Source organism: Monodelphis domestica, chromosome 3 (assembly GCF_027887165.1).
Source record: "Monodelphis domestica isolate mMonDom1 chromosome 3, mMonDom1.pri, whole genome shotgun sequence".
NCBI lineage: Eukaryota > Metazoa > Chordata > Mammalia > Didelphimorphia > Didelphidae > Monodelphis > Monodelphis domestica.
This window is the reverse complement of record NC_077229.1, coordinates 62,065,258-62,087,023: the sequence shown is the minus strand read 5'-3', so window position 1 is coordinate 62,087,023 and position 21,766 is coordinate 62,065,258. Positions and strand designations below refer to the sequence as shown.

The following is a 21,766-nucleotide window of genomic DNA, read 5'->3' as shown; positions in this document are numbered from 1 at the left end:
CCCCTCCTCTGTCCTATGTAAACACGGAATTCATTTATTTTCATGCAGATTTTCACATCTACAAGCCTTAAAGCCAAGTATAAGAAGTAATGTCCCTATGCCTTAAACTGAGACTTGAAGGAGAGAGACTGTGGAAAAACTGGAAGGTTAGTCTCCTGGACTCTGAATAAGTCTCAAATTTTAGGGACACGGGCCCAGCTAGGCAGGCAAAAAGAGTCCAGGAATAGATTCTAGTGTTCCGAGAAGGGAGTAGTCAAGAGCATGACTTCTTCTTTCTCCAAATAACACTAAGGAGCAAAGTATTTCACAAGAGCCTTAGCAAGGGGGAGGGAATGAGAGGGAAAAGGCTTTGAGTCAGACTAGATTAGTTTTAGGGTTCTTTAACCCTGGAGTTCCCTGAAATTCCTCTCCTGTTCTCTCCAGAGTTCCAGGGAATTCCTTTCCCTTTCTCCCCAGAGGCAACTGGGTTTGGGGGAAGGAGGAAGGGATTTCCTGTTACCGAGCTTCTTGGCCTTGCCAAGTGCCCTCCCCTTGGGCTGCTGGCTTAGACCCCAAGGTTGCTTGAGCCTCAGTTATAAACTCTTGATCTTGGAGAGAGAAGAGGAATCATGAAAGAATCAAGACAGCCTAAGAAGGTATTAGAGCCAAAGAAAGGATTTAAAGACAAGGCAGAATAGGGATGTCTAAGGGAAGCACCTCCTCATGACCATTAGTATTCAGGGGAAGTATGTTGAGAAGAGAGAGCTGTTCATTTATTGCTCCCATAACAGCACGATGGACTGAGATTAGACATGAAGAACTGACAGTTCAAATGCTTTGATTGGAATTTATTCTCCCAAACCCATACTTGCACTATCAGGAGGATCAAGATTTACTCAGATAAGGCAAGGAAATCTGAAGAATGGGGTTATCTCTGAGTGGCCCTGGGCATGTTATTTAATCTCTCTGTCCCAGGCCCCAATCTGTAAAATAGCTCCTACCTCATGTTGTTTTTGTGAACACTAAAATGAATTAACATATGTAAAAAGTGCTATGTAAATGATAGCTTTACAGTATTAGCTATTATCATTTTCCCAGCGAGGTAACACAGTGGATAAAATTCCGGGTCTAAGAGCCATCTTGGTGAACCCGAACCTATGGCTGCTCCCTTCCCCATCTCCACATGGCCTAAGTACATTTCTCACATGACCAGCTCCTCTGCCCAGCAGCCCAATGGGAGCACTTCCTCCCTCCCCTATCTGTTGTAAGGCAGGGGGCTCACATACAGCAATTTGGGCATTCGGTCTCTAAAAGGTACACCATCACTGGCCTAGAGTTAGGGAGACTTAAGTTCAAATCCAACAATTGACCTTGGGCAAGCCACATAAACCTGTTTGTCTCAGTTTCCCCATTTGTAAAGAGAAGTAAATGACAAGCCCCTCCAGAATCTCTGCCCAGAAAAAAACCCAAATGGGGTCATGAAGAGTCAGGCACAACTAAAAATGACTCAAGAAGAAGTTATTTTTTGGCAGAAAGATAGTTCCAACTGACATTCAGATAATTCATGTTCCCCCCAAGGCTATTGTCTCAAGGCTCTGTACTTGGTTTGTAATCTGTTCCCTGAATTCCTTAGTCAGAGCCTTTATAGCTAGGGGTCTGTTTGATATTATGTCTGTTACCCTTGATCTTTACTCAGGAATCCTCACCATGTTTACCCCATCTGTCTCCTGGATTACATCATGTGAGTACATCTTCTTAGTATACAATGTTAGAGAGAGAGAGAGCTAGAAATCGTGCAAATGCTCTGACTGTCAAAAAGAGGAAGAAAGGTCCTAAAATGGGTCACTGCATATGACTGATTCTTTGGAAATTTTGAAAACAGATGATTAGAAATGATTAGAAAGCATCTAGAAAGCAGAAATTACAAAGAACCATCCGGATCTCACTAAGAACAGGTACAAGGACAAGCAGAGACTGGAGGGTCTCTGTTCTAGGTTAGAGTAGATAAGGTGACTACTGAGGTCCTTTCTAATCCTCAATTCTGTGGTTATTTAGGAAGAACATAGGACATCCCATTCTTAGGAAGATCAACTGTGTATCAAAAAAGCAGAACCAGATTGCCACATCTGGCCATGGTTCCTTGTTTTTTCTGCTGAAAGAATGGGAACCTCCTGGAGAAGTCAAGGTGACCCTGTGAAAACAATACTTCTAGTTCTAGAACTGAAACCTGATGTCTCCTTATGCAAAAATCTACTCACCAGACACTACTTTCCTTCACTAAAAGAGGGGAGGAAAAGCTGAACTCCAGTCTCTAGTCCAAAACTCTGGGGTTGTCAGGACCTTAAATCTGAGTGAGTCACCTGGACAGAAAAGCTTGGGTCCCCCTCTAATGAACCTGTTGTGAGGCTGACCCATTAAAAATAAGGGGTCAGGGGCAAATGGGTGGGTTCAAATATGGCCAAAGACATGTTCTAGCTGTGTGACTCCGGGCAAATCATTTGCCTAGCTCTTGCCATTCTTCTGCCTTGGAAGCAATACTTGTATTGATTCTAAAACAGAAGGTAAGGGTTTAAAAAAAAATGAGTCAGAAGAAAGTCTCTTTTCCAGGGCTCAAGCTATCCAATCTTACCTCTCTCCATGGCAAGTTTTTTTTTCAACTAATACTAAATAAAAAATAAAGTTTATTGATTTATACAATAAATCTTACAACATTTGTCATCTTTTAAAAAAAATCTTCTAACATGTTATACTTCCTCCTTTTGTGTAATCATTTGTTTTCTATGACTTAGCACCGATTTCACAAGATTTTTTCCTTAACTATTATCATGAAATCACACTTCTATAACACTGAATGTTAAAAGCATACTTCTAAAGAATAGTTTACTTTTCATGTCTAGCCTTGATTATCTATAATCTCCCCCTTTGTTGCTATTTTTCAATCTATCTCTCATATTCCCTGCTCCCTTGAACAAATAAAAGCAAACCACACACACAAATAAAATAAAACCCTCTAGCTACAGTTGTATAGTCCAGCATAACAAATTTCCACATCGGCTTTGTCCAAAAAATTGTGTGTCTCTCCGCATGCACCAATCTGTCAAGAGATAAATGGTACATATATCATCTTCAGTCTTTGGGTTCATGGTTTATCATTGATCAGATTAGAATTCTAATGTTTTTTCAGAGCTGTTTTTCTCTAAAATGTTATTACCGTATAAATGGTTCTCCTAGTTCTCTTCACTTTGCTCTGCATTAGTCCATGGAGGTCTTCCCACATTTCCATTTCTATGTTTTCCATTTCACCATTCATTATGACAAAATAGCATTCCATCCATCATATCTGAGTGCCAGATTATTTAGCCATTCCCCAAGAAAAGAACAACCAGTCAGTTTTCCCCTACTAAGAAAAGAGCTACTATTAGTAATTTTGTTCCTATAGATCCTTGGTTCTCCTCATGGTAGTGACAGTGTATGACTTTGACTCCACTTTCTCATCATTTCCTTCTTCTCCTGCCTGTCTCCCCAACCCAACATTGCAACTCATCAGAAAAGTAGTAGAAGGGGTGTCTGGCTCCCCTTTCCTTTAAATTACCCCCAAACACGACCTCAACTTCCTCTCCCCAACAGCAATAACCAGGAAACTTGGGCTGTGCCCAGAAAAACAGCATCCTTTAGGAGAATTTGGAGGGCAAAGGAGTGGGATGGATGCCAACCCTGATTACCCAATTCTATCTGTGGTCTCCTCCTCCCACTCTGAAATCCCTATGCTCTTGCCTGGTCAACTGGGGGAAATTGGAGAGATCTGGGAGACACAATAGGTGATCCATGTTGGTCCTTCCATCTGGTTCTAAGCACTAATTCTGACCCCCAACATTAACCTTCATCCCAACAAAGTTGAACTTAAATGTCCACCTAAACACTAAACCCTGAACTAACTTTGAAGTTGTAGGTACTTCATATTTCTCTTAAGGGCATTCTTAAAACCCTTACCCTTTCAATTTGACCTAGTTTCAAAACTCTCAGGAGTCACCCTTCATTTCCTCCTCACTTACCATATTCAATCAGTTGTCTAATCTTCCCAATTCTATCTCTACAATATATCAATTTACTTTTTCAATTACATGTAAAAATAATTTTTAACTTTTTTTCATTTTTAAAAAATTTGAATTCCAAATTCTCTCTTTCCCTTCTCCCTCTCAATCCCTCTTCCCTAAGATTGCAAGCAATTTGATATAGGTCATACATGTGCAGTTATACAAAACATATCTCCACAAAATATATCTTCATGCTCCTTTCTCTCTACCCACATAGCCACCATGCTAGAAGGCATTCATTCATTAGCTTTCATTTGGACAATTGCTCTTTCCTCTCTTCCACTGAACCTTCACACAGTTGCCAAATTGGTCTTCTTAAAATATAGATCTGATCACGTTATTTCCCTATTCAAGAATTTTTAGGGGCTCCTTTTTGTCTTTAGAATTAAAGCAAAGGGAATGGAAGGTTATGGGCTTGCCCTGGAGTCTGGCAAATCAGAGTTTGAATCTCAGACACTTATTAGCTGGGTAACATTAAGCAAATCACTTCCACTCTGTCTTCCTCAAGTTTCCTCATCTGTAAAAATGGCACCTATCTCCCAGGGTTACTAAGAAGATCAAATGAGAGAGCATAGGTGAAATGCTTTGTGAACTATAAATAAAGTTATTTGAACTCTAAATAAATGCTCTGGACCATTATTATTTAGAATAAAATACAAAATCATCAGCCTGACATTTAAAGTTCTCCACACACAATCGAATGTAATGAACTTCTCTACTAGTAGCAATGTAATGACACAGGACAATTCTGAGGGACTTATGAGAAAAAGCATTATTCACATCCAGAGGAAGAACTGTGGGAGTAGAAATGCAGAAACTGCTTGATCACATGGTTTGATGGGGATATGACTGGGTATATAGACTCTAAGCGATCATCCTAGTTCAATTATCAATGATATGGAAATAGATCTTGATCAATAACACATGTAAAAGCCAGTGAAATTGCATGTTGGTTCCAGGATGGGGGAAGGAGAAGGGGAGGGAAAGAACACGAATTATGTTTCTATGGGAAAAAAATCTAAATTAATTAATTAAATAAAATATTTAAGACTAAAAAATAAAAATAAAAAATAAATAAAGTTCTCCACAATCTGGCTCCCCTATGTCATTTCATTTTATTCCTCTCCTGTGCATTGTTCTGGTCAGACTCACCTGAGAGCTATCTATTCCCTTTATGCAACATTCCATCTCCTGACTTTGTGCCTAAGCACAGGTGTTCCCTCATGTCTGGCACGCACCATCTCAATCTCTGCTCATCCTCAAATCTTTAGCCTCTTCTAAAACCCAGTTCAGGTGCCACTTCCTCCAACACAAGGCTTTTCCTGACTCTCCCCCTTACTTATGAATGTTCTCCCTCTTGCTTTGGTTTTTTTGTTTGTTATATTTAAAATGCCTAGGCATCTCCTTCCCTCCCTACATTAGAGAAAGCATCATTTAACAAAAAGATATATGTATTTGTATTACATGAAAGTACTGGTGTAGCCCATATCAGACTATTCACTGCCCCAGAGAGGGGTAAGAGGAGAAGGAAGGAGAAAATCCAAAATTTTAAATGTCAAAAAAAACAATTGCCGAAGTGTTTTTACATGGAACTGAAAAAAATGTTTTCAATTGGGAAAACAAGATGTATGTATGCATGTATAAAACTACATCTTGCTTGTTTTTATTTATCAGTTCTTTTTTAGAGGTAAATATAAACAAGTTATTCTTCAAACAATATTTCTGTTGCTATATATAATGTTCTCTTGGTTCTGCTTATTGCACTCTTCATAATTTCATGTGGTAGATCTTTCCATATTTTTTTAATTAGCCTGGGGGCAGGCAGGTGACTCAGTGGATGAAGAGCCAGGCCTATAGATGGGAGATCTTGGGTTTAAATCTGACCTCAGATACTTCCTACTTGTGTGTCCCTGGGCAAGTCACTTAACCCCAATTGCCTAGACCTTACCACACTTCTCTGCCTCAAAACCAATACTTAGAATAGATTCCAAGAGAAAAGGAAAGTTTTTTTTTTAATTAAATTAAATTAAACTGCTCATCATTTCTTATGGAGTAATGGTATTACATCACAATCCTGTGCCACAACTTGTTTGGCCATCTCCCACTTGATAGACATCCCCTCAATTTCCAATTCTTTGAGATATCACAAAGAGAGCTGCTATCAATATTTAGAATATAGAGGGGTTTTCCATTTTTCCGTGGTCATCTTGGGAAGATAAACCTAATGGTGGTATTGCTGGGTCTAAGGGTAAACACAGCTTTATAACTCTGAGCATAATTCCAGACTGCTCTCCAGAACTGTTGCACCAGTTCACAGTTCCACCAACAAGGTTAGTGTTCCCATTTTCCCACATTCCCTCCAACATTTGTCATTTCGTCCTTTTATCATTTTAGCCAGTCTGAGAGATGCGATATATCTCAGGGCTGTTTTGATTTACATTTTTCTTATCAACAATGATTTAGAGCATTTTTCATATATATAGATACATATATATGTCTTTGCTTTATCATATATAGCTTTAACTTATTTGTACTTTTGATTTCTTTCTCCAAAAAAGGTCTGTTTGTATCTTTTGGCCATTTATCAGTTGGGGAATATGCCCCTTCTCTTGTGAAATAACTTTGTATTACGGTTGTATTTACTGAATCTTTGTGTCAGTTGCATTGTCCTGGCAAAAGAGAGCTTCTTGTGGGCAGAGATCGGTTCCTTTTTGTTCTTTGTCTCCCCATTGGTTAGCTTTGCACATATCAGGGGCTTAAGAGAAGTCCTGATTAATAGTCAACAAGCATTCATTAAACACTTACTATGTACCAGGTATGGTGCTAAAAGCTGGGAATGAAAAAAAAAGGGGGGGCAAAAACCAGTCTTTGCTTTCAAGAAGTTCTTAATCTAAGGGGAGCCAAGCTATAGCTAGGGTAAACTGGAGATAATCAACTGAGGGGAGGGCCTAGAATTAAGGGAGAATCAGGAAAGACTTTTTGCAAAAAGTGCGACTTTAGCGGAAATGTAAAGGAAACCAGAGAAGTTAGGAGCCAGAGATGAAAGGGGGGAATTACAGGCATGGGGCATATGGCAAGTGAAATTGCCTGGAGTCCAGGCAGATAGATGATTCAGGAGACAGAGAGCTAGGTCTGAAGTCCAAAGGACCTGGCCTCAGACACTTCCCAGCTGTGTGACCCTGGACAAGTCACTTGACCCCATTTGCCTAGCCTTTACCACTTTTCTGCCTTGGAACCAATCCTTAGTATGGATTCTAAGATAGGAGGTGAGGGTTTAAAAAAAAAAAGGAAGAAGACTGCAAACAGGTTATAAAGGGTTTTAAAAGTCAAACAGAAGACTTAACATTTGATCCTTGGTACAACAGGGAACCAGTAGAGTAGATGGAATAAAGGCATGGGTAAACTTGAACTTTAAGAAGATTCTTATGGGGACAACTCAGTGGCTCAATGGATAGAGCACCAAGTCTGGGGGCAGGAGGTCCTGGGTTCAAATCTAGCCTCAGACACTTCCTCGCTGGGTGACCCTGGGCAAGTCACTTCAGCCCCATTGCCTGGCCCTTACTGCTCTTGGAACCAATGCACAGAACTGATTCTAAGAGTTCATTTTAAAGAAGAAGATGCTTATCACAGGTGTTTTTCTGGGTAGACCTACATCCTGACCTTACTCAAACTCTCACCCTGCCCTAACCTGACCCTTCTCCCCTTAACCAAGAACGTGACCCTTACTCGTACCCTGACAATGGAATGGATTGCCAACGCGGCTTTCTGGCAGGTGTTTACTCGTAACAAGGTCTCTCTCACCTCTTTGGCCCAGGCAGCAACGGGGGAGAAGTGGGAAGAAAGGCACACTTGGGCAGGAGGAGGAGGAGGGGATTCGGGCCCTCTTTTTTATGCTGAGCCCAAACTATTTTAGGGCTCCCTCGCTTATGCTGAGCACAAAGGAGGGAAGCGGGACAGGGGGGTCATGCAGAAAGCCCTGAGTTTTCTTGGGGATTTCTAGGAAAGGGTGAGAGGAGGAGGAGGAGGAAAAGAAAGCCTTGTGCTGCCTTTCTGGGCAGAGGCTCCGCCCTTCCTCCGTTTAGTCATTCTCCCCCACTACAAAACCCCACAGTAGGAGCCCCAGAGCTCTGATGGAGCCTGAGGCCAAGTGGAACGGCAGCTCAGACCAAGTGGAATTCAGCAGGATGTCCCCAAGAAGCCAGGGTGAGGGCATGTGGAGACGGTGGGGATGGGGTCGGGAAAAGGCAGGCCTGGGAGTCCTGGAGAGGACTAAAAGCTAGCTGAGCTGTGGACCTCCTTCCTTCCCTCTCCCTCCTGTTCTTGGCATTCAGTGGGCTTGCTGGAGCCCCCGAGGATGCCATTCTTCCAGGGCTTGCCTTCCTGGACCAGGCTCCCTGAGCCTGCCCCACCTTCCCCTGGTACCCCATTTTCTGATTCCTGGGAGCTTGGGGAACCACAGGCGCATCGCAGACTTAGAGTCGGAAGGGTCCTTGGAGGTCATCACTTCCAACCCTCTCCATTTACAGAGGAGGAAACTGAGGCACAGGGATGTCAGGTGACTTGCCAAAGTCACAGTGCTAGCTCTGAGGCAGAATTCACAGCCAGGTCTTTGTGTTCCCATCCATCTCTCTGTTATAATGCTAGTGATTAGGAGGAGGGAATAGAGTCACATCCCTTCTCTGGACCTCAGATTGCTCATACATAAAATGAAACTTATTCTAGAATGCTGTCTAAGTCTCTAGGATCCTATGGCAAGAACAAGGGCATTCCAGACATAGGGAGATGAGGGAGGAGAAGAGAGCTTAGAATACGGGAAAGACAAGGAGACGTGCCCGTCAAAGATGTGAATACTAGAGAATAGGGCTTGGGATATGGAAAGACGAGGAAATGAGGACACCAGATCATAGACTGGGCTGAAAGGATCCACAGACGTCATCTAGTCCAACCAATTCATTTGAGAGATGAGCAAATTGAGACCCACAGAGGCCAAGAGTCTTAGGAATACACATGTATACAGCCCACTGAGATTTGCAAAGCACTTTACAAATATTCTCTCCACCACCTTGGGAGGTAGGTGATATTATGAACCCCATTTTACAGATTAAGAAACTAAAGCAGGCAGAGGTAAAGTGACTAACCCAGGGTCACACTTAGGAAAGATATTAAGGGCAGGATTGAACTCGGATCTTCCTTGACTTCAAATCTCTCCCTCTAAGTCCCCTAGCCAGCACAAGGTCATCCAGAGATGGGCAAATGAAGTGATGGAGAGATAGGGAGAGGTATTAAAGGACGTTAGAAATGCCAAATATGAGAATGGGTCTGAGTACATATATGAACAGAGTATGAGAATGGGGCATGCTTATCATCCTTGCTACTAAGACTGAGGCTAGTGGATAGCCTGAGTTTACGAATTCTGAGCTACAGTGGGCTAAGCAATCAGGGGTCTCTACTAGGTCTTGCATCAATATGGTGAGCCCCTAGTAGCAAAGGCCACCAGGTGTTTTTTTAATCGGTCTGCTTTTGGGGGTCTTCAAGCTTATTTCTCTATCTATACAGCTTGGACAAGAATAGAGATGGAAGGGACCTCAAAGGTCATCTTCCTCATATGAGGAAAACGACTTGCTCATGGTCATCTAAGGTGAGAATGAACAGGCTCAAGCCAGAAAAAGAGCAGGTCAAAATTCCCATATAGATCAATAACGGGGTTAGACCCATGAGTGGTCACGACACTTCCAGTCTATGTGATGTATTGAGAGCCAGTTTCCCTACCCCCTAAAAAATTATATATACATATATATATATAGTTATTTATACATGCATGTATAAATACTATATAGATACCTATATAGACATATTTCTATCAATCTATATGAATGGGGAACATAAATATATTGATAATTAGATACAGGTGGCACAGATGTAGAAACTGATGGAAATGGGGAAACTGAGGAATGGGAGATAGAGGCAAAGACAGATCCAGGAGTTCGAGGACAGAGGGACAGACATTCCTAAATGGAATGGACCACCTTGGGAGAAAGCCTTCAAGCTGAGCTGTGGGATGACCATTTGTCTGGAATATCATAGCAGAAAATGTCATCTTGAGTGTGGGTTGTATGAGATGGTCTCTGTGGTCCCATGTAACTCTTTAACATTCTGTGATTCCATAGTTGTAATTGTAGAACAAAAGATAGTAGTGGGTTCAAGCAGGGAACCAGTCAATAACGGTAGTCAGAACCAGAAGGCAAAAGGGAAGAAGCAGGGTGGGAAGAATCATCGGAGGATGTAGAGGGCTAGAACTAAACCAGCCTCGGTGAGGCTGGCATATCCTGAGGCTCTGGGGATGGCAACAGAAATGGGCAGGAAGGTATTCCAGCCACTCTAGCTCTTCAGCTCAGAAGCTCTGAGATCCTTCCTGCCCTGAGCCCACACCTAAGAGAGAGAGAGCAAACAATGAACTCAAGGGCATGGGCTCTTATGGCCAAGTTGGCAGGATGACTGGAATATGGGATTTGGGTTCAAATGTCACCCTTATATGACCATGAGCAAGTCTTTTTTCCTCATATGAGGAAATTGGGACTTGGACAAGATGATCTTTGAGATCCCTTCCATCTCTTATTGTCCAAGCTGGACAGCTAGATAAATAAGCTTGAAGACACAAAAAAGTAGGCAGATAATTAGAATGAAACCACATTTGCATTTTTGTTTTCTATATACTTAAGGCCTAGCGTAGTGCCTGGCACATAGTAGTAGCTTAACAAATGTTTGCTGAATTGAATTCTGTCCTGAAGGAATCCTTCTAATGGGCTCTAGCTGGCCTGTCTGCCTCACTCAAGGGTCCCTCCACATGCCTAATGAATCCTGAGGCTTGGACTTAAGAGGAAAGAGGTTGACGTCAGAGCCATGGTCCAAGATACAGACCCAGTGCCACACTAAGACACAGGTCAGAGGGTCAAAACCCACTCTCTAGATCATGTTCTCTGAAACCTGCCCTTCACCCCTTCCCCTATCTTCTTCCCCTGGCTCCCAGGATTCACTAAGCTGCCCGGCCAGAAGACCTGTGGAAAGAGTGTACTTCTCTTTACCTTTGTGCTACTGATCTCTGCGGCCCTGTGGGGAACACTCCTATTCTTGTTCATAACTCGGTGTAAGAACCTCCCCATCCCTACCCCACCATTCAAGGCTTTCTGGCCCCAATCTCTTACTCAAACACCTAAACTCCGAACCATTAACCTAAGGATCCAATGGAAAGGGCTCAAGGGCTTTGGGATGGGGTGGGGAAGGAGGTTGGGTCACTGAGAGGTAAAAAAGGTTAACACTCATATTGCCCTGATTCTTCTAGACCAAGAGATAGTCCAGGACTTGGGGAAGCTTCGGGAGTCCTGTGTGTATCATAATGGTATGTATGTCACACAATGATCCCGAGATGTTATGTTCCCCTCTTCAATCCCTGACCCCCAAATCCCAACTTCCTGACATCCGCATCCTATGATTTTCTTTCACTTCCCAACATCACACACCTCCCTCCAAGAACCACAGAACACACAAGCAATATTTTTCAAATGGGGAACCAGAGAGAGGAACATGACTCACCCAACACCACATGACTAATTTATGGCAGAGCTTGGACTAGAGCCCAAGTCTCTGGATTCTTCCAATTCTGGGGTGCTTTTCCTGGTTCTCTCACTTGGGCTTACAGAGCCCAGAATGACTGTACCCCTAAGAGCCATGACCTATTAGCCCTGAAATAATCCCTGATCTCTAAAAATCATCTTCCCTACCCGAGGAACACAAAATGATTTCTTCAGTATATGGTCTCCTAGAATGTCACTTTATCTTCTGGAATGACTAACCCCTGATTTTTTTCCTCTCTATTCTCTCAGATTCTGGGATATTGACTGTCATTGGACAGCTACAAGAGACACAGCTGAACCTCAAAACCAATGGTGAATCTCAGATTGGGTGTATTTGGAGCCCTGGTGGAGGAATGGGTCTCATTCAGAGAGCTCTGAGGGTTTGTGGAAGCCTGGGAGACAATTCCATGTTAATATGAAGGCCAGGATTCCAATATTAACACTAGAGATGGCACATGACAGTTAAGGGAGAGGGTAGTGTGGAGATACTGTATGAATTTGAGAAAGTCCTTTCCCTTCTCTGGGTCTTGATTTCCTCACTTGATAAAGACAAGTCATTCTAACCTGCCTGACCCTGGAGGATCTCATGGGATGGTGGGCTGAAAAATGAGGAATGAATATTCACCACTCTTCTTCCCATACCCCCATGAAGACCTGGGAGGAGAGGTCTGACTCCTACCCCTTCTGTCCTCAAAAAAAGATCTAAAGATTTAGTGGAATATGATCAACAATGTGATGTGGCTGCCAAAACAATGAACATGTTCTTAAGCTAAACTGAAAGCACTAAAGTGTCCAGAGTTGTTGCTAGTAGTGGTGGAAGTAATGTCCCACTGTGCTACCCTGATCAGGCCTCAACTGTATTACATTCTGTTATGGGTATCACCATTTGGGAAAGACATTGACTTTCTGGAAATTGTCTCAAGAAAAGCAGCAAAGACAGTGTAGGTTCTACATTCATCCAATGAAGATTACTTGAAGCAAATAGGGATGTCTAATCTGGAGAAGAGAAGAGGAAAATTAAGAGCTGCCTTCAAGCATCTGCAGGGCTGTTGAATAGAGAAGTGACTTTATCTGCTTGACCCCAGAAGGCAGAACTGGTAGTAAAAGCTAGAAGTTGCAAAGGGCAAATGTAGACTAGATAAAAGGAAAAGTCTCATAACAAATATAGTTGTCCAAAATGAAAATGGACTACCTTTAGAAGCCCTCTAGAGGCTTCATCAGAGATGAGATGACTGACCACTTCTTGAAGATGTTACAGAGTTGGTAGAGTGATTGCTGTTCAAGTCAAGTTTGGATAAGTCCCTTTCAGATCCTTGGCCCTGAATAGGAACTAGGATGGAGGGCTCAGAGACTCTCCGTTCTGGAGGCCACATCAATCCCTAAGACCAATATTGTTCTCACTTTCCCTTGAAGTTCCTCAGCTCTCCAAGACCCTGAACAAACTCCAGGAAGATCAGACAACCCTGAAATCTAAAGGTGAGAAAGTTCTTGGATGAGAGGGTGACCTGTTGCTGAGGACTCTTTCCCTTTCTTGGGAAAGAGGGCAAAAACCTGAGCTTTCCCCAAGACTTCTTAATTATGACTTCAAGCCATCATGCTCCGAAGCCTAGCACCAGCCTCTGAGCTAGGTCAGTCTCTCAATGGAATGGGGCAAAAATGTAGATAGCAGAGGTCCAGAGGCACCAATTTTGGAGAAGGGAGGGGACTGAGTCAATCTAGAAAAATGTGGTTGGGAGTTTACCTGTGGTGATGCCTGGACTCCACAAAGGATCATAGGACAAGGAACTGGGGACCAGGGGAACTCAAAGGCCTTCTGCCTCGAAGGGATGATCTATCCCCACAAACCAACCCTGTTCTTCAAAAGACAACTTTCCAAGTCCCTAGGCCTTCTAGCTGAATAGACAGCCCTAAAATCCCAAGGCTTGGAGACATGAGAGATATCAAATAGGGGCAGAGTAAATATTAAAGAGGAAGAGCAAGGGACATGAGAAATGAGGACCCTAAAGAACAAAATATGAGGGGAAGGGGTCTTTGGATATGGTGACTATAAGGGGAAGTGGTCCTGAGAGATATGGGGGATGGAAGTCCTAAGGGATGGTGATTTTGCGTTTAGTCTTTCCTTGCTTAAGATGAATCAGTCTTCCCATCTTCTCCTCCTATTCCCAGCTTCTCAGTTCTCTCAACAACTGAACAGATTTGAAGAAGACGGCACAGCCTTCAGGTCTCAGGGTGAGAAGGTGGAAATAAAGGAGAAGGGTTGTGGGAAGAGAGGAGGCTTGTGGGGACACAGACCAAGTCTTAAAAGAAGGGTACAAACAAAGGTAAAAGAGGAGGAGTGGAGAGATAAACTTGACCCTGGAAAGGTATCAGGCCTAAAGATTGCTCTCCCCAACCCCAACATCCCCAATATCCACAGTGCTGAATGAGAAGAACACTGCTACTCAGGCTCGGGAAAAACTGCAAGAAGAGATTCAGAAGCTTTGGATTGAATTCCAAAGGGCAAATGGTGAGAGAATAAAAGGGTGAGGGTGGGATCCTCTACTCCAAACTCTACCCTCTCTGTTCCCTCATGCCTCCATATAGTCCCATACTCAAAGCTAAGTGATCAGACTCAGACCCTGGGGCATGGGGCCAAAGATTCATTGCCACTCTTCAACCTTTCAGAATCCATCAATAGTTTCTGTTACCATTTCTATCTTCTTTTTAGTTTTCTACCACACCTCCCCCTGCTCTCCTCTTTGTTCACATATTCCAGTCTCAGACTCCAAGGGTAGAACCTTCCGAGGTTTCTAATCTGAACTTCCTCTCAGAGCAGGGATCACTTCTACAGCCTCCCCAACTAGAGGATGTCTAGCCACTATCCAACAAACTCATCTGCACTTACTAACTTTGGTAATGGTAATGATAATGGTAGTAGGTGGTGATGATGATGATATGATGGCTCCTCTCCCTAGGATGGACAGTTCTCCCCTCTCCCCCTTCCCCAAATCTCACAGCTTCTCAGCTCTCCCAAGGACTGAACAGGCTTGAAGATCACACAGCCATGCCAACCCAGGGTGAGAAACTGAGAATGAAGATTGATGTTGTTGGTATTCATAGTCATGACAATGTTGATGATGATGATGATGATGATGTTGATGGTGAATACAATGGATCATAATGTGGTGGGAGAGAGCTAGTGATGCTGGTGTTGGTGATTGTAATAGACAATGATGGTGATAGACTGAAAGGATGATGGTTGTTTTTGGAAAACAATGGTGAAGATGAAATTAATGGTTGTGATAATGATGGTGGCATTCGTAGTGGTGATGATGATGGGGACATCTTTGGTGATGTTGATAATAAATAGTGGTGATGATCATGGCAATTATAATGGTGATGGCATTGATGACGTTAAGAGTAGTATTAAACAATGATGGTGGGTAGTACCCTATTACCTATTAGTGGTAGTGATTGTATGTGATAGTGGAAGGAGGGAAAGGAAGGGAACAAGCATTTATAACACACATACTATGTGCCAGGTACTGTCCTAAGCCCTTTACAAATATTATCTTACTTTTTGTGACTCACTCAGAGTCACACAGCTAGTAGGTATCTGAGGTTGGATTTCAACTCAAGTCTTCTCGACTTCAGACACAATTCTCTATCCATTGCACCACCTAGCTGCCTCATAAAAGTGGCAGGTAAAGACAATGATGATGGCAGTGTTTGAGGTTAGTGACGAGAGTAATGGTGGTGGTGATGTTAATAGTAACAATAGTGATGGTAGAAATTATGATGGAGTGAATGATGTCAGTGTAGTGTTGATGATATGAATAGTGAGAATAATGCAGAGATGATAATGGTAGTAATGGTGATGATGGGAAAGGTAGTAAGAGTGGAGGTAAAGGTGTTAATGGTAATCAGTGGTGATGAAGATGGTGATAGCCTTGAAGATCCTTTCTAGTGATAAGATTCTACGCTTCTCTCCTCATCCTAGGCTCCATTTGCTCACAAGAAAAAATCCTGACTGGTGGTTGGAAGATTCCTCTGCCCTGTCCCCTAAGCTTACCTCTTTCTCTTGTTGCAGGCTCTATCTGCACAAAGTGCCCAGAAAACTGGCAAGTGTTCCAGAAAAAATGCTACTTCTTTGGGAAGGAGCCTAAGACATGGGCCCAGGCCAAGTATGCCTGCATCAATCTTCAGGGTCGGCTAGTCAGCATCAAAAGCAGAGAAGAGCAGGTGAGACATCTAAAGATCTGGGATCCAAAGTGGCCTGAGCTGAGCTGAGCTGAAAAAGGGAAGCTGAGTGATCACAACAGGGTCCAAGCTAAGTGGACCTCTCCTAGAATGTAGGGAGGTTTTATAGAGTCTAATCCTGGGAAGAAGCTCCAGAGATGATTCTTTGCCTTTTTAAGGGTGATGGAGTTAGAATGAAGTGACTCTACTTAGTGGGAAAAACTGAGGGGAGGAGTCTGCAAAAGATTATTTGATACCCCCAGGAAATGGGTACTAAAGAAGGCAAGTCTTGGCATCCTGGCCCTTGCCCTTGGTGGCTCTAACCAATTGCTTGTCCTTCCTTCAGGTTTTTCTAAACCGCAATGCCAACAAGAAGGGTTCCTGGATTGGCCTCCGGGATCTGGATATAGAAGGCATATTTTTATGGATGGATGGGAGTTCCTTGAACTACACGTGAGTTGTGGGAAGATCCAAGGATGTTGGATGGAGTAAAAGCTTAAAGATGGGACTGTAGGGCAATTACAGTCTCTCTATCTGCCTCTCTCTCCATTTTCTGCTTTTCAGCAACTGGGGCCGAGGAGAACCCAACAACCAGGGTCAGGGGGAAGACTGTGTGGCAATGCGTGGTACCAGTGGCCTCTGGAATGATGCCAACTGCCGGGGGCAACAGGATAGCTGGATCTGTGAGAAGCTAGCCACGTGCTAACCACTTACCATGGCCCAGACCTAAAAGCCAGCATAACCCTGATATTGCAGGGTCAAAAGGTTTCTTATTTCTCATAAAGAAGAACAGGAAGGAATTGCCCTCCAAACCTGGACCTGAAACCTAATGTTCCTGATCCTGCATCCTATCCCGGCCTCTGACCCTCCCATTTCCTTGGCTTTCTGTCCCTACTCCAGGATTTCCTACTCTTAGACTAGGACCCAAGCCCTCAATCTCCAGCCTCCAGTCCCTTCCCTGAACTGGGAGGGAAAACCAACTGTTGGGATGGTAAGGACGGGTTTTTAGAATTCCACGGTTGATTGACAGGCCTGGATACACCTCAACCAGTAAGACAAACCAACCATGCATTTTTATTATAAGAAAGAATCATCTTTTTTTACACAACCCTTCTCCTAGCACCTAGCACTTTCTCTAAGGTTGGATAAAAGCCATATCTCCCAACCTTCTCTAAACTCTTAGCCCTCCATCCCAGGATGCCCAGATACACACACTCTTAGCTGCTTTCTCACTCACCAAAGATTCTTGGATAGTTTCCAAGGCATGCCAGGAAAGGCTGAATTTGTCCTGGCTCTTCCCTTCCTCCCACTCTACCTCAATGGGTCAAAGAACAGGGCCAGCCTCATACTTCTGCTTGCAGCCCACCACTAACCAGGAAAGCTAGTTTTCTCCTCAGTTCTTCTGCAACCAAAACTATAATTCACCTCTGGGTTTCTGCCACCATCTCTGGTCCTGACCCCCAGGTTGAGCTATCAAAAGCAGCCATCCCATTTATAGATGAGGACCCTAAGGCTTCTAGCCCAATCTATGGCACACTCAGGACTTCACACCCACCCTGAGCCATAGTTAATTCCAGTTCCAACAAGCTGAATTCTCAATTTGCCACTTATTCCCTACCTCCACTCCACCACACCTCAGGCCCCAAGCCTCATTATTGTTCCCTGTCCCTCAGTTTTGCTCCTAGATACACAAGAACCTGAAGTCTTTCTGGGGGAACCATCAAATCCTGGTCCCTGGTGCCTCTAGGAAGCTTGAAAGAGAAAAATATATTTACAGGATAGAGTCCGTCTTTTTCCTCCCATAGGACTTGGAGATAGATGGGCCCTAGAGATCATTTCATTCAATCTCTTCATCTAAGGGAAAATTAGGCCCAGGGATAAGTGATTCACCCAGGATCAATAGGTAGACATAAGCTGCAGAACTGAGATTTGAACCCAGTTCTTCTGCCTAGGCTCTCTCCACTACACTCATTTTCAGACTTTCTCCATACAGCCTATCCAGATCCCCTTTTCACTAGTCCAGCCCATATCCTCCCTCCCCCAACAATACATGAAGTTCGGAAGCTTGAGCAGATTGCTACGGTAAGACCCTTACTGAACAACTCTCTCCTTCAGTGATCCTCAGTTTCTCCGTTAATAAAAATGGACTTTTTTTTTTTTGTAAACCTTACCTTCTGTCTTAGAATTGATAGTAAGTCTCAATTCCAAGGCAGAAGAGTAGTAAAGACTAGACATCTGGGGTTAGTGACTTGCCCAGGGTCACACAGCTAGAAGTGTCAGAAGCCAAATTTGAACCCAGGTCCTCCTGTCTCTAAGCCTAGCATTCTATCCACTAAGCCACCTGGTCACCTCCTGACTTTTTTTTTTTAATCCTTACCTTCTGTCTTAGTATCAATTCTAAGAACAGTTACTGGCTAGACAATTGGGTTGAGTGATTTGCCTGGGCACCCAGCTAGGAAGTGTCTGAGGTCATATTTGAACCCAGGATCTCCCACCTGGCTTCTATTCACTCCACTACCTAGTTGTACCCTGCCTGCATAAAAATGAGATTGGACCAGAGGCTTTTAAAGGCCCCTTCTAGCTCTAAATGCTGCAATCTAGCCCTCTCTATGTGACTTTCCATAGTGATGGTGGAAGACAAGAGTCCAGACTAACTCACTAACAAACCACCTCCCTTGTCTCTCCGTCATCACTTAAAGAATTAGTGACAGCTTCTCTGGGAACCATTCCAGGATCCATCACAGAAGAGCTGCTTTGTCTTCTGCTACCTACCCCCCCATGCCCCCAGTCCAGCCCTTGAACTACATGACTACTTTCCCAGGCTTGTTTTTGCCCAAATGAAGTAATAGCCCTTTCTCCTGACACTCTCCCCTCCCGGCCCCAGAATGGAGCTCATTTCCAGTATAAACTAGAATCTCATCTCTGCATCTACTGACAACAAAGTCTCCTGTTGTTTCATCCTGAATTCTCCTCAGCTCACTGATTCAATAAATGTTCATCAAGGACATCCTGTGTCCAGGGCACAGTACTCTCTCTAATGAGAATCTCAGGGCTGGACTTCATGAACAGGGCTTGGCTCCCTCACTCCTAGGGCCCCCAACTGCCCAGATGCATCCAGAGAATAAGAGCTGTCAGGAAAAAAAAAGCATACTATGATTGAATTGCTGACTGGATATCCTTCTAAGCTACCTATATTCATGCTGATGGAGAGGGGCCTTCCCCAAAGGTAGATAAGGGTCTAATCCTCAGCTTGGAAGTACCATCCACTCTCCTATTCCCTGTTCAGTCTTCAAGGTGGCTCACTTGGCATAAGGCCAAGAGTAAATGTAGCTGTCCACTGACTATCAGCAATGGGCATCCTCCTTCAGGAAGTGGAGGGACTGACTAACCATGAGTGACTGCTTGGGGAAAAATAGACTTGGGCCATTCAAACATGACCATGGAAATGAAACCGTTAACACTAGAAGTGACTTAGAGGTCAACAAATCCAAATCCCTCAATTTGCAAAAAGGGAAAATAAGGCCTTGAAAGAATCCAGGGTCCTTTCCCTCTTGAAAGTTGTTTCCTATGTGGGAATTGGACTAGTCTCAAGAGGAAAAGGTCCTAAATATACAAAAGCATTTAAATATAAGGGCAATTTTTACAGTAGCACAAAGCTGGAAAAAGCAGGTGCCCATCAATTAAGATGTGGCTGAACAAACCATGGTATGTGAATACAATTGAATATTTTTGTGCTGTAAGAGATGAAAATGAGTAATTTTGAAAATTTTGAGATTTGTAAGAAATGATGCAATGAGAAGTGAGCAGAACCAATAAATAAAGACTGTAAATAATTATGTAAAGTAAAAATAATCAAAGGCACCAGAACTCTTTTATTTCCCAGGGATCCGTCCTAGCCCCCGATCACTCATCTCTCTTCTCACTACCTATCTAAATTCTTGATTATCTCATTAGCTCCAATGGGTTCTACTATTACCTACATGTACATAACTCTCAAAACTACTTATTAAATTCTCATCTACCAAGAATAAGGAAAAAGACTTGTACAAAAATATTTATAGCTGTGCTCTTTGTAGTGGCAAAAAATTGGAAAATGAGGGGGTGTCCCTTGATTGGGGAATGGTTGAACAAATTGTGGTATCTGATGGTGATGGAATACTACTGTGCTAAAAGGTATAATGAACTGGAGGAATTGCATGTGAACTGGAACAGCCTCCAGGAACTGATGCAGAGTGAAAGGAGCAGAACTAGGAGAACATTATACACAGAGACTGATACACTGTGGCACAATCAAACGTAATGGATTTCTCTACTAGCAGCAATGCAATGACCCAGGACAATTCTGAGGGACTTATGAGAAAGAACACTATCCACATCCAGAGAAAGAACTGTGGGAGGAAAAACATAGAGGAAAAACATATGATTTATCACGTGGTTCAATGGAGATACAATTGGTGATGTTGACTTTAAATGATCACTCTAATCATAAGGAAAAAGACTTGTACAAAAATATTTATAGCCACACTCTTTGTGGTGACAAAAAAAATTGGAAAATAAGGGGGTGTCCCCTGATTGGGGAATGGTTGAACAAATTGTGGTATCTATTGGTGATGGAATACTATTGTGCTCAAAGGAATAATAAACTGGAGAAATTCCATGCAAACTGGAACAACCTCCAGGAACTGATGCAGAAAGGAGCAGAACCAGGAGAGACTGATACAGTGTGGCACAATCATATGTAATGGACTTCTCTACTACCAGCAATGCAATAATCCAGGACAATTCTGAGGGACTTATGAGAAAGAACACTATCCACATTCAGAGAAAGAACTGTGGGAGCAGAAACACTGAAGAAAAACAACTGCTTGATCACATGGGTTGATGGGGATATGATTGGGATAGGCTCTAAACGATCGCTCTAGTGCAAATATCAATAATATGGAAATAGGTCTTGATCAAAGGCACATGTAAAACCAGTGGAATTGCTAACTGGATGTGGGAAGGGGGAAGAAGGAGGGGAGGGAAAGAAAATATAAGATGTAACCATGGAAAAATATTCTAAATTAATTAAATTTAGTTTAAAAAAGAAAAAAAGGAAAGAAAACAAAGTCCATGCAAAAAAATTCTCATCTACCTCCTGAGCTCCAATCCTACCCAATGGCCCACTGAATATGCCCACAGCTGAATGATCCATCACAATCTCAAACTCAGAAAATCCTAAAGAGAACTCATCTTTTCCACTAAGCCCATCCACGCCTTCTTCTAATTCCCCTCCTTCTGACCAGGGCACCACCAAATTTCCAGGCATAATGGCTCACAAATGGCAGAGTCATTCTCCATTCTTCATGTTTCCTCACCTCACATATTCAATTGATTGCCAAGTCTTATTGATTCTACTTAGTTATATCTTTTGCACGTGACTCCTCTCCACTCCATTGCTACCACTCTAACTCAGGCCCTCTTCATCTCTCTCAACTACTGCTATATATACACACAAAGTATATATTATTCTATTTAATTATCTGTATAAATGTTGTTTCCTCCATTGCACCCCATCTCCAGCTAACTGTAAGCTCCTTGAGGGCAAGGGTTATTCCTTGTTTGCCTTGTTGCCAGGCTTACCACAGTGCCTGGCATGAAGATTTTTAATAAATACTTACTGAACTGAATTGAATTGAATCATCTAGACAAGCCAGAAAATCAGGACTCCAAAGGACAACAGAGAGAGGGAGAACTACAGGTATAGAATAATACATAATTTGTCAGATACAGCCAATGTGGTGACTTGTTTTAATTAACTAAACGTCTTTGTTACATAAAAGGTTTCTACTGTGGGTTAGGGAG

The 21,766-nt window shown here is 42.9% G+C and overlaps 1 protein-coding gene across 2 annotated transcripts; it reads left to right on the top strand.

Annotated features, from left to right (window-relative positions):
- The first annotated feature begins 8,172 nt into the window (after window positions 1-8,172).
- Window positions 8,173-19,755, top strand: FCER2 (Fc epsilon receptor II). Of its 2 annotated transcripts, XM_007489538.2 has the most exons (11): window positions 8,173-8,276; window positions 11,101-11,217; window positions 11,413-11,469; window positions 11,954-12,016; window positions 13,118-13,180; window positions 13,871-13,933; window positions 14,121-14,210; window positions 14,659-14,760; window positions 15,774-15,925; window positions 16,269-16,375; window positions 16,487-19,755. In XM_007489538.2, exons 1-11 carry the CDS (start codon window positions 8,204-8,206, stop codon window positions 16,626-16,628), a joined length of 1,029 nt encoding a protein of 342 aa, XP_007489600.2. In that variant the 5' UTR covers window positions 8,173-8,203; the 3' UTR covers window positions 16,629-19,755. The 2 variants fall into 2 exon arrangements, with proteins under 2 accessions (XP_007489600.2, XP_007489602.2); XM_007489540.3 differs by lacking the exon at window positions 14,659-14,760.
- The last annotated feature ends 2,011 nt before the right edge of the window (window positions 19,756-21,766 follow it).

Excerpts from the sequence above, each read along its gene's own strand:
- FCER2 (XM_007489538.2), top strand. The coding sequence starts at position 8,204 with ATGGAGCCTGAGGCCAAGTGGAACGGCAGCTCAGACCAAGTGGAATTC. Across the intron at positions 11,470-11,953 it reads GTCCTGTGTGTATCATAATG|ATTCTGGGATATTGACTGTC; the intron begins GTATGTATGTCA and ends CTATTCTCTCAG. Across the intron at positions 12,017-13,117 it reads GCTGAACCTCAAAACCAATG|TTCCTCAGCTCTCCAAGACC; the intron begins GTGAATCTCAGA and ends TTTCCCTTGAAG.